The 12,457-nt window shown below is 45.2% G+C and overlaps 1 protein-coding gene across 13 annotated transcripts in view; it reads right to left on the reverse strand.

Annotated features, from left to right (window-relative positions):
- CPEB1 (cytoplasmic polyadenylation element binding protein 1) overlaps positions 1 to 12,457 on the reverse strand; it is a 94,382-nt gene that overhangs the window by 7,541 nt on the left and 74,384 nt on the right. For 11 of the 13 annotated variants that reach the window (XM_038532936.1, XM_038532930.1, XM_038532926.1 and 8 more), the window contains 5 exons: positions 6,100 to 6,326; positions 3,692 to 3,944; positions 1,863 to 1,976; positions 1,449 to 1,553; positions 443 to 579 (listed from right to left, as the gene is read on the reverse strand). In XM_038532936.1, the coding sequence (XP_038388864.1) occupies positions 443 to 579; positions 1,449 to 1,553; positions 1,863 to 1,976; positions 3,692 to 3,944; positions 6,100 to 6,326 (836 nt within the window). The remainder of the gene's footprint in view (positions 1 to 442; positions 580 to 1,448; positions 1,554 to 1,862; positions 1,977 to 3,691; positions 3,945 to 6,099; positions 6,327 to 12,457) is intronic. The other 2 variants (XM_038532928.1, XM_038532929.1) reach the window with 1 other exon arrangement.

Consider the following 12,457-nt stretch of genomic DNA (forward strand, 5'->3'; position numbering starts at 1 on the left):
GCCAGTGGTGGAAAAGGCTTAAGGAGAGAGAAACATGAAGGAACACACAATAGACAAACCCTGAGTGGGAGTGAAGAGGTGATCCATGGATGGTGTGGTCTAAGGAGGAAGTTGCCCACCACAGACTGGAGGTCAGAAGGCAGGACCAGAAAGAAACAGCTGCAGATTATCAGTTAATTCAAAGGACAGAAAGATGCTGTTTTCAATTTCATTTCTAAGACCAGAGGTTTTTGACAGAAGTGTTGGCTAGAATAAGGGCTGGAACAGTCTTCTCTCCAGACAGAAACACACACATACTAGTAAGGTCCAAAGGTTTGTTTTTCTACTGTCAAAGAGCATTTTGTCGTCCTTACTGGAAAACAGGAAGAGCAGCCTTCTTGCCTCACTCCGCAGCCTGTGTATGCACCCACCCTGACCCAGAGAGGACACTGTGCTAACTCACCTCCTTGCAGCGCATCCTTCGGCTGGACATCTTGAAATAATATTCACTCAGGCCATCTGGGCTCAGCGGGTCATGAGAGCAAGCCTGAAGCAAGGCCCGGACAGACTTCTCTAGTTCAAAGACCAGATACACATACCCTATTTCCAATAAAAGGAGAAGCTGCATTAACATCCCTGAGGTGGTCACTCTTCAGCTTTGGTTTTGCAGTAGGGTATTTCTTCCAGGAGAAATGGCCTCATGTCTAAGATACATTTTTGTCCTACTTCTGGAACAAGGTCTTTCAAATGGGCGCCCTTGATGTGTCAGATGTCAGGCCAAGGGAGGGAGAAGCACACCATCTCCCACCCAAGTGAGGGAAGGGACGAGCAAAGTGGGACACAGGATCCCATCATAAGCACCAGCATTCTATCCCAAAACACACAGCATGTTCTGGTCAGCAGAGCCAGGCTGTCCTGGGGCAGGGAGGTATTGCTTTAAAAGCCTAGTTAGACCACTGGTTCAGTTCATCAGAACATTTCTGGTGAAGATGGGGCAGAGTGAAAATAGCACCTGCTCCTTTCTACAGGGAAGGGATCTCATTTCAGACCAGTGAGGAATCAGATGCTTGGTCCTCATTCCTACCAACTCCAAAGGGATCTCAGAATTAGGTCAGACAACAATGTAACCGGGCAAGAAAGGCAGGCAAAGGAAAGCTTTTCAAATGCCTCATTTTGAGAGGAAAAGTAGCTGCTGGGGTTCAGGTTTGGAGGGAAATGCACAAGGAATTTTCACACAGCAAGATTCATAGGTGGCTCTGACTGCAATGTAAGTTTGAACAGATGGAACTTTAGCTCAGAAGCAGCAGAAGGATGTGCTAGGTTGGAGAGAGAAGTGCCGACAGCTGAAAGTTCTGTGCTCTGGAGTGCCCAAACCAGGTTACCAGCATGCAGCTGGGACATCCCAGCATCCCTCAGTGCAATTACATACTAGGGAGGGGAAAAAAAAGCTCCTACCATGTCTTTATTACCTTTAGGCATATTACCTTTGGGAGGACACCGGGGGTGCTTGCCATCCTTACCAGGCCACTCCACACTCAAAGAGCCAAAAACACAGAAGGTGTTAACCAATCCAACTGCAGAGAGATGGAAAAGAATGGCAGAAACTGATGGACCTCCATCCCCAGGAAGGCACAAGCACAGGACCACCAGTGTCCTTCTCCCAAACTCAGAATTGACCTTGGGTCCCAGGTGACAAGTGTAAGCACCAGAAAACAGAAGCAATGATATGGGTGTCTACAGAATGTACCCCGCCCTCTCACTGACTCCTGCAAAGCCCTGTGCTTGGGCACAGCTTCAGCCCTGGCCTTAAGTCCAAGTTTAATGCTCTTGAGAGACATGCCCCACCTTCAGTGCTCAAGCAGTAGGTCTCAGAGGCAGCTCACCTTCCGTAATATCCCAGGGAACACCTCCCAGGAACACCTTGCAAGAGTAGATGGGGTTCTTGTAGTTCCGCGGTGGAAGCTGGCCACTCCAGGTATAGGTGGCTTCATTCACAGCTTTGGAGACGACAAAGAGAGAAATGGGTCAGAGGATGAACTTATCCAGGAAAAACTAGAAAGACCATGGTCCCTGGCCTGGCTGCCTGGGACAACATCCATGAGTATTCTGAAAGGCAAGAAACCTTATACTTTATCAAACCAGTCAGCCCAGTGTGACAACTCTAAATCACTAATTCTGTCTCCACTAAAACAGAGAGGAATAGCAAAGCAGATGTGATCACAGCCAAGCTATTTTCAAACATGTTCTTGATAAGCTAGCCACAAAGCAGTTTTATCTAGTCATGGCTTACTATACTAATTTAAATTTCCAATTACTTTAAAATCAACAGAGCGATTTTGTATACAATGTCCTACAAGTTTACTGGTCCAAACTGGCTTTGTCCCCAAATGTTCAAAGAAGGAACATTCTACTGTTTCCTGGTCTTCACTCTGAACTCAGTCACAGGAATCAGGACACTGCCAGTAAAAACCACCCATAGCAATCTGACAAGACAAGAATGTCTCCACTGTTCCACCTACTCAGAGCCATGTCCCATCACTGCCGGTGTCTCACAGCACCTGAACGGACACTGGGCCTTCCTTGATGCCAACACTGTAAGATAATGGATATTCCCCCACCTACCCCACTTCCAATTTATACCAAATCCGAGCTTGTCTAAACTCACAGTGAAGTTTCTCTGACTTAAACACCTTGTTAAGAAACCACTCTTGCTCTACAGAGTAGAAACTATCTTCTGTTTGGTCTATTATAAAACCTAGAGGCCTCTCCGTTCTTGGCAACCAGTTTGGCCTTTGACCTGTCTCAATTTATGCCTTTCCAGACCAGAGACTAAGCTCAGTGGGGACTGGCTCGTTCTTGCCCATTTTAGTACTTCAGCACTGGGGCAGGGCGCCAAAAAACCATCACTTCCATCCAGGACAATGACATGGAAGCTCATTCCTTAAAAGGCACAGATCCAGGGTGCTGCTACGCCAAGAACTTGGGTACCATCAGCAATATTTTGCAAACAAAAACATAAATCAATATAACGGCCCCATCCAAAAGCAAGGTAATGTCATTTCACAGGCAAACAGTGGCACTAATACAATCATGGGCTGCCAAAACCTTTAAGTGAACAGGGCAGCAGAACTATCAGGGGAGAATGAGATCAGGTCCAGTTTTGTGATGGGACAAATGTACTGAAGCCTACAAAAAACAAATGGATAGAGAAACTGAACATTCACTTAGTTATCAACTCCAGAACCTCAGAAGAGCAGTCGGTGAGTATCTCCTGGAAGCCTTGGTAAACTGATTGATACCAAACAGAAAGCCTCAGGGAAAATAGCTCCAGCATAGGTTATATATCTCACAGGTTTCTGAATTAGAAAGGGGAAAGGTGGAATTCTGGGCATCACTTCCAGGGTATCTCCTGAAGATGCCCACCCGTGAAAAGAATCAAAAGCTACACTGGTACACAGCCAACCTCCATGAAAGACCACAAGGAAGAGATGCCTCCAACCCCATACGGGCACAGCGTCTTTCCTCTCTGTTCAGCCTCAGAGAAATTCCTGAGTTTGTCCCATTAGTACTTACCCCACAAAACAGACCAGAGACTTCACCACACAACTAAGTCCCTCTTCTGGACAGTTCACCAGTCTAGGAACTAAGGTCACATACTCCCTGTGCCCAGAACAAGGCCTCAGGCCCCACGCATGGCCACATCCACACTCACCTGCAGCTTGCCGGTACAGCCTGGCCTCTCTTTCTATGCTGAACGGGTCTTTGGGAGCTTCGAGGAGATCCCAGGATGGCCACACAGAAGCTCCTGGCCATCTCTTGGATGCACTGGTTGGGGAGGGGCTGACCGCAGCGAGAGCAGCTTGCTCTTGGTCCATCCGGGACCCAACCCCCATCTTTAAAGGGTCTCTGGGACCACCCCCCGTCAGAGACAGGAAGGGGAGTGGAGGGGAAATTCGAAGGCTTGACTAGGGAAGCAAAAAGGAAGATACAGGTTTTTAAAGGACAGTTTTGTTATAAAATCAATAATCATACTCTATATAGAAATTATACCAGTTAGGTCTGATATTTTCTTTTAGGCTTTCTTCTTATTCATTTTTGATTAGTTGTTCTATGCTATAATTTAAACAAATACTTTTCTCCCCAATTCATTTTTTTTCATATTCCCAGGCAGTCTTCATAATCATTTTTAATTAATTTATGATAATCTATTTAGGGAACATGCTACATTTCGCTAACCTACTCCCCTACTGTTAAACATTTAGACACGTTCCAAGTTTTCAGGATTATAAATACAAACTTTAAGGTATAACTTCTTGCTTTATATGTATGGTGGGTTTTTTTCTAGGTTCAATTCCTAGATATAAAATGCCAACATGCTTTCTATGAGGTTCTGCTTTCTATCAGAAATGTATGAGAGTGTGGGTTTTATTATAAGCTTATGTCAAAGTACTAAATTTTACTTAAGTAGATAAAAATGATACATTATCAAAAAAAGACCCCACAAACTAATTACTCAGAATATTTCCTGTAAATTCAAATACCGCCTCTTTTTTCCTTTTTTGAAAATTTTAAAAAAGATTTTTACTTAACTATTCATGAGAGATAGAGAGAGAGAGACAGAGAGACATAGGCAGAGGGAGAAGCAGGATCCCTGCAGGGAGCCCAATGTGGGACTCGATGCCAGGATCCAGGGATCATGTCCTTAGCCAAAGGCAGACACTCAACCACTGAACCACCCAGGTGCCCTTATTTCTCTCCATCTGTTAGCTGTCTGCTCATATCCCTTCACCAATTAACCCTTGGGAGTATGGTATCTGAGAAAATTCTTTAAACAAAATCCCAGAATATCAAATTTAGTTATGAGGTAAATTTTCAAGACAGAGTTCCATCTGAATTATTATTATTATTATTATTTTTAAATATTTTATTTATTTATTCATACGAGACAGAGAGAGAGAGAGAGAAAGGCAGAGACATAGGCAGAGGGAGAAGCAGGTTCCATGCAGGGAGCCCGATGTGGGACTTGATCCCGGGACTCCAGGATCATGCTCTGGGCTGAAGGCAGATGCTCAACCACTGAGCCACCCAGGCATGCCCCCATCTGAATTAACATAAGCAGAACCCCAAGCATCCAACCCTATTTTATAGGGGAGTAAACTACAGTCCAGAGAATCAAAAGGACCTGCTTGTTATTACCCATCTGGAAACATAGCCTAACAGATAAAACCAACAAGCAGTGGGAACACCTAGCTTTCATATTCTAGGACAGGCTGACAGGAGACAGACAGACCCTAAAAGTTCACGCTCTGGATAGTAAACTAACCACATCCAAAGGTACCAGTCCTGGATATAGAAGAGAAAAGGGCAAGAAAAGCCATCCTATTCACTGAATGGTCACCGGACAGGGGTTTGGCAGGGGAGAAAGGCTCAGAAGGCACCTGAAATTGTATTTTATTTTATGATAATTTCTCATAGTCATTCCCATGTATTTACTTCCACAGTCTCCTATATCCCTCATCTATTCTCATCCATTTGCTAATCCTACTTTAGCACATGTGCCTCACCTGTCACACATGGCTGTGGATAAAGAGCATGTGCTATATAAATTAACTCTGAGGCACCAGTTCATACATTCATCATGGCCTCAAACTGACAGGTGGCATGGGTAGGTAAAGAGGATAAAGGAGCTACAGTCAGCCTGACTGGGTTTAAAATTCTGGCTCTGATAATTACTAATGCATGATTTTTAAAATCTTCCCTTAGAAATTTTGAGATAACACATGTAAAGGTACATAAATGGTTACTGTTTCAAGGCTAAAGAAAATCACCAAGCAGGCCAAGAAACAGAACAATGCAAGAACTCCCATATTAACTTTTGAAATTAACTTTCTCAAAGCTCTTGAAGTAACTTGTAAAAAGAGACTCTGCTGCTTGGGTCCTGAAATGTATGGCTTGAGGAGTGTATAAGGCACCCTCTATTCCGTAGAGAATAAGTTCCATACACGTTCGCAGTGGTCTCCACCACTTCCGTCATCCCACCCCCCACCCATGTTCTGGGGGACACACATCCCCTTGAAGCTCACTTGCCCCGCCCACCTAACTCCGTGACAAGTTACATACAATCAAATCTGAGAGATGATCTGATCCAGAACTGAAGCCACTTGTGTCTGAGTCAGAGGGGCTGCTAGACCGAGAGTCCAAGATGGGCCGGGTGTCCAGGCGGGATCCTCTAACTGAGGGTGCTGGAAACTTGTCCACCAGGTCAGATCCAAGGGGGTCCAGAGGCAGGAAGCTCAAGGGGGGTTTCCCCAGGACATTGCCCAGTGGGTTGTGAAGCACACTCAGTACTAGAAGAAAAAAATAAAGAAGTCTCATGACCTCCTTGTTTTCTTCCCAACAGTCCTTCCCTTTTCTCCCACAGCCGCCCAATAAGATACACAAAGGCACAATCACCAAAGCACGACAGAACCACAGTGAGAGTAGAACGAGCAGATAATGGCCAACCAGGGAGGCAGTTCCAGGACAGCTATCTGAAGACCAGAGTACTTGCTGCAATAGCAGCAAAACTGCTCTGTGTCACCCAGACTGCAGGGTCAGTATTTGGGAAGCTGTGCCAGCAGGAACCCTGGTCACAACTGCTCTTAACATCTGGGTACACACATTGTACAAAGGAGACACATTCAACACAGTTAGGAAGCCCAAACCACGGTCCTTCCTGCCTGCCTGTCAACATATCTATTCAAAGAATTCCACCTTTCTAACACTATATAGCTATACACAGAATTTCATGCCATGTTCCACAAGTCTGTTTCAACATGAGCACACCAGCTTCTCTGTGAAGCTCCGTCATGCCAAGTCCTTGCACGTACACTCTCTCCTGTCCTGTACAGACTGTCTCCAGCTTCAGACACTGAGATGGAAGCAGGACAGTGTGATTAAGCCCCCTTTGGCTAAAGACAAACCTGGGCTGGAACCCCACACGTCTGACACCACCTCTCTAAGGCTGTGTGCTCCGAGAAGCTCGTGGAGCTCCCATTTTCTCATGACATCTTGTGTGGAATACCAACTGTTTCATAGCTTTGTCAGGAGGGTTCGATAATTAAGAAAGCACATGCAAAATGCTCAGCAGAGCAGTGCCTGGTACACAATAAATATTTAAATACCAAACATCAAAAACAAGTGAAGCAAAGGCCAGAAGAGGTAAGGGAGGTAAAGTGGACAGAAGAGGACATTTTTCTATCCTTGGCTTGAAGACATAAGGAATCCAAAGGAAAATACATCTCTTATCCATGAGAATAAGGAATAAAAGGGCTTTTCCATGGAGCATGGGCTTTCCCCAGCACGAAGGCTAGGGAAGGAGCGCTCATCTGATAATGTTTTCATCCCATGACAAGGGAGCATGTCCACCTCAAAATGGCTGTTAGGTGAAACCAAAGTAGTGTGTGTGTGTGTGTGTGTGTGTGTGTGTGAGAGAGAGAGAGAGAGAGAGAGAGAGAGTGTGTGTGTGTGTGGGGGGGGTGAGTGTATCTAAGAGAGAGTGTATGTGTGAGTAGTGTGTGGTGGTGGGTGTGAGTGTATGTGTGTGAGGGGGGTGAGGGGTGTTAGGGGTGAGAGGTGTGCGTGGGGGGTGTGTGGGGGTATGGTGTGTGGTGAGGGGTGTAGAGGTGTGCGTGGGGGTATGGTGTGTGAGGGTGTAGGGGTGAGGTGTGAGGGGTGTAGGGGTGTGGTGTGTGTGTGTGTGTGTGTGTGAGAGTGTGGGGGTGTATGGTTGTGTGAGAGTGTGGGGTGTATGGTTGTGTGTGTGTGTGTGTGTGTGTGTGTGTGTGTGTGTGTGTGTGTAGGGGCTCAATCAGCAGTGGCCACGTCTGGCTCCCCTCCCCAGGTCACTGAGTAACACACAGGTCTCCAGAGCTGACTTGGAACTGGGGTTCCAAGTCAGTCTGACCGACTGCTGGGGGCTGTGCTAGGTACCAAGAGGCAGGAATAAACCTCTCCAAACATGAAGTCAAAGTGGAAGCCTGCTCTCGGGGCACCGCACACACGTACCATGCACAACAGAGTGCATGTGCCAGATGCGACCACCTGACTCTCCTGTGGCCAAAAGATGAAGATATGGTGGGTATATCTTTAGTTTTTTTTTTTTTAAAGATTTTATTTATTCATTCATGAGAGACACACAGAGATAGAGACAAAGGCAGAGAGAGAAGCAGGCTCCCTCTGGGGAGCCCAATGTGGGACCCGATCCTGGAATCCCAGCATCACGACCTGAGCTGAAGGCAGACGCTCAACCACTGAGCCACCCAGGTGTCCCAGATTTTTATTTTATTTTTTTAAGTGCAGGGGGCATACTATGAGTATGTGTGTTTATTTTGTTCTGGTAAATATACCCTTGATTTTTAAAGACATGGTCACACTGGTTTCATAGGGGACATACCATGTTACATTCCTACTAGCGCTGAAGAGGACTTCTATCCCTCCACATCATGCCAACACTTGCTATAGTCCGTCTTTTTAATCCCAGCCAGTCTAATATGCGTGTGTCCTGGGGGTGGGGGAGTCTATACCACCTACAGCAAGGAATCTGTTCATTTATTACATTGTTTTTTAAGAAAACTGTTTTTGGGAGATCCCTGGGTCGTGCAGCAGTTTGGCGCCTGCCTTTGGCCCAGGGCGCGATCCTGGAAACCCAGGATCGAATCCCACATCGGGCTCCCGGTGCATGGAGCCTGCTTCTCCCTCTGCCTGTGTTTCTGCCTCTCTCTCTCTCTCTCTCTCTCTCTCTCTCTCTCTCTGTGTGTGTGTGACTATCATAAATAAATAAAAATAAAAAAATTTAAAGAAAACTTTTTTTTAAAGATTTATTTATTCATGATAGAGAGAAAGAGAGAGGCAGAGACACAGGCAGAGAGAGAAGCAGGCTCCATGCCGGGAGCCCGACGAGGGACTCGATCCTGGGTCTCCAGGATCGCGCCCTGGGCCAAAGGCAGGCGCCAAACCGCTGCACCACCCAGGGGATCCCCTAAGAAAACTTTTTAACTAGGTCTTTGAAAGCAGTTTCCTAAGCATGAGCACATAACCGTTTGCTGAATGTGTTTCTCAAATGCTTGGCTTCTGACATCCACCAAAAATAATCCTTGTCAAACTTCTCAAATACTTTTGACAAGCCCCTGCCTCACCAAAGCACAAAATCAAAGCCCTGGAGCTCATGCCCTGAGAAGGCTGGAAGTGTGAAGATTTATTCAAGGCTCTTTCCTGGTGCTGCAAAACCTGGCATAAAAGCACCGTGAAAACTAACGGATCATACATATTGGCCTTAAAAGTGGTACCAATACCCTAGAGGGCCTCATTTTTCTTCACATTTTACAGAATTAAGTGTCGGGTGCCAAATAACAAGATAACAACCAAATCATACTTTGAAAACCAAGTTAGGGCACTGAGACTTCATTGTGAGGTCCCAGGCAGACACTGAGGAGCTGCTGTGGGGGTGGCAGAGGAGGCTGACAGGAAGGCCACCACCACACCGGGGCCCACTGACAGAGACCATGTCTACACCGATGGCCACTCTCTCCAGTAGTGTTAGGAACCTAGAGACACACTGGACCCACATAGGGCTATGCAGGAGGAAGTGGGACAAGAACTGATGGAAGCAGCTCTAGGGGAGGTCATGCGATATAGGTGAAACACAGAAGTGGGTGAACAGAGTAGAAGCAAATGTAAAACCAGCCATTTCAACGTGCTGACAGCTTCAAGAGGGATGAAGGGGTAGAATAAGAAGGTGGTGGGATGGCGAACACTGAGCTTTGAGGATGGCAAGATACAGGATGCTGACCACAGTGGGCTGACGTGGAATGTGTGGAATCTGAAATACTGGAGAGGTCATCTAAATGGATATTCAAGGGACCCATGGTGATACCTGGGCCTGGGGTTAAAACAAATACTGAGATTTTCAGAGAAGGAAGGAACTGGGAAGTTAGAAGGAAGAACAAAAGGAATGGCTCTGAGACAAGTGGTAGATGAGGCTTGGAAGAATGTGTATCTCCTGCTTGACAATGTAGCACCTTCAAGGAAAAGCCCCCAGCAAATGCACAAGTCAGAGGGAGCACTCCCCAGTGAAAGAGAAGACACAGAGCTGTATGTCAATCCTAAAAAAAGGTATAGCACAGTAGGTAACTCCAGGAGCTATCAAGGGAAACAGCATAAAGCAGCAGAGCAAAGCTCAAGAGAAGATGGCTGGCCCAAAGGGCTTGTGTCTGAGGACACGGAGGACAATAAACATGTGCTACGGTAACTGTCTTCACCCTAAGTTTAAAAAAAAAAAAAAAAGCAAAATGGGTGCCACTGAAAACCACTTTTCTCATTCACATCAGTTTCTGTTCACTACTGTGTTGGTACTTCTGTTCTAGCCACAGATCATCTACTTCAACATGCAATCTTTTTTTTTTCTACCATGCCCACAAAAACATCTTGATGCTCTGTCAAATTCCTGTGTCAAAGCTATGAATTATGACTATAGCATTCTTCTCAATGTGATAATAAGCCTGTCTAAAACGAAAATGTCATGACTATCCATGTTGGCCACTAATGAACTCTACTTCCTTAAGTGCCCGTGGTTCACAGTCAATCATCTCTTCTACGATCTGGACCAGGTTCATTTACTGTACATATAGCACATGTCAGATGCTTTGTTAGAAGCACTTTAGGTAAGTAATCTTCACTACATTCTAAGACATGAGTACTATTACCCCATCTCAATAAAAGGCTCAAAGGGCAAGTGTTTGTGTAAGTAACAGCTAGTCAGTGACAGGGTGGGACCCAATTCTCTGATTCTGAACTATAGCTTCTGTAGTGGTACCATTTACTAGCTATTTTTTTTTTTTCCTTTTAATACTTAGGACTTTACATCTTTTTATCTTCCTGTTATCGACACTTTTTTTTTTTTTTTTAAGATTTTACTTATTTATTCATGAGGACACAGAGAGAGAGAAAGACAGAGACATAGGCATAGGCAGAGAGAGAGGCAGGCTCCATGTAGGGAGCCCGACTTGGGACTCAATCTGGGGACTCCAGGATCACGCCCTAGGCCAAAGGCAGATGCTCAACCACTGAGCCACCCAGGCGTCCCTCTTTTGTTCAAAATTCCTTTAAGACCATCAACTACTAAAAAAAAAAAAAAAAAAAAAAAGACCATCAACTACTGACAAAGCTCTCCCTCCTTCCAAAAGTCAGTGCCTTGAGATCTAAATCATTCAGGCCATGAAACTTCTCTAGGGCCTTGCCACTGTAGGAGCTCATTAAAAATGCATCTTGGGCCCCACTCCAGACCCACTGAATCAGAACCTGCATTTTGAACAAGATCCCCAGGAGGTTTGTGTGCACATTAAAGTTTGAGAAGCACTCATCTAGAAAAACCTAAGGCTTGCTACGTCAAGCTTCTAATCAGTTCCCCCTACCACACCCCAAAAACCTTCCATATGTCATTATTTCCCTTGCCTTAGAAACTGTAGGTTAAACACAGCTCTTACAGCATAATGGCAACTAGTAACTAAAATAACAGCAGTAAGGTGGCTATACAGGACATTCCCAAGGAGTGTGATCTCTGAAAACAATGGTGGGGTGCATGGTAGGGAGTAGGGAGGAGAGAGGGAGGGTGACAGCCAGGAACAAAGACTATGAAAGAGTGGTACAGACTTGGTAACAGGTTCAGGAAAAATGTTGACTGAAGCAAGCCCGATGTTGTGAAAAATATTCAAGACAACCAAGAAACTTTGTAAGCTCATACTGAGCCAAAGCAAAAGGAGCTGGGGCCTACTGCTTTGAGAAGATACCTGCTGACAGAGAAAAGTACCATGAAGGACATCCTGGGTCATGTGATGAAATTGGAGCATGAACAGGACTTTAATTAAAGTACTGTTATCAACCTTATGCTGACAAAGAGTTGAGAATGGTTTTAATTACATAAGAACATCTCTGCTCTTAATGGTCCAGGACGAATTCACGTAGAGACAGAAAAAGAACATGCAAGTGATGAAGGTGAGAATCACAAGAGGAGAGAGTCCAGATAAAAGAAATAAAAGTATTCCTTGTATAACTTTATAACTTCAGTAATCTGAAATTATTCCCAAACAAAAACTCTTTTTAAGTGACACGAAGGAAAACTAGTCAATTCCCATTGGAATCTCTGTCTCTTTCAAGGTAACTGGATCTAGCCTGAAAAGAATCAAGCACAAGTAATAGGGCCTAGAATCCCAGTGGGAGCAGAGGGGGAGGGGCAGGGCATGATAAGTACCTTTGGAGCCTCTTCTTATAAGAAGAAATAATCTTCTTTTAAACAAGCTTTTTAAAGCCTCAAAAACATCTGTATGGATATTTGCAGGCACACATGTATACAAAGTTCTGTCTTCTGTACCAAGCTGGCCAACCCACTCCAACAGTAATTAGCTCAACATCTGGCAGAGAGCAGGGGTTCAGTATCTGCTGA

Source organism: Canis lupus, chromosome 3, assembly GCF_011100685.1.
Source record: "Canis lupus familiaris isolate Mischka breed German Shepherd chromosome 3, alternate assembly UU_Cfam_GSD_1.0, whole genome shotgun sequence".
Lineage (NCBI taxonomy): Eukaryota > Metazoa > Chordata > Mammalia > Carnivora > Canidae > Canis > Canis lupus.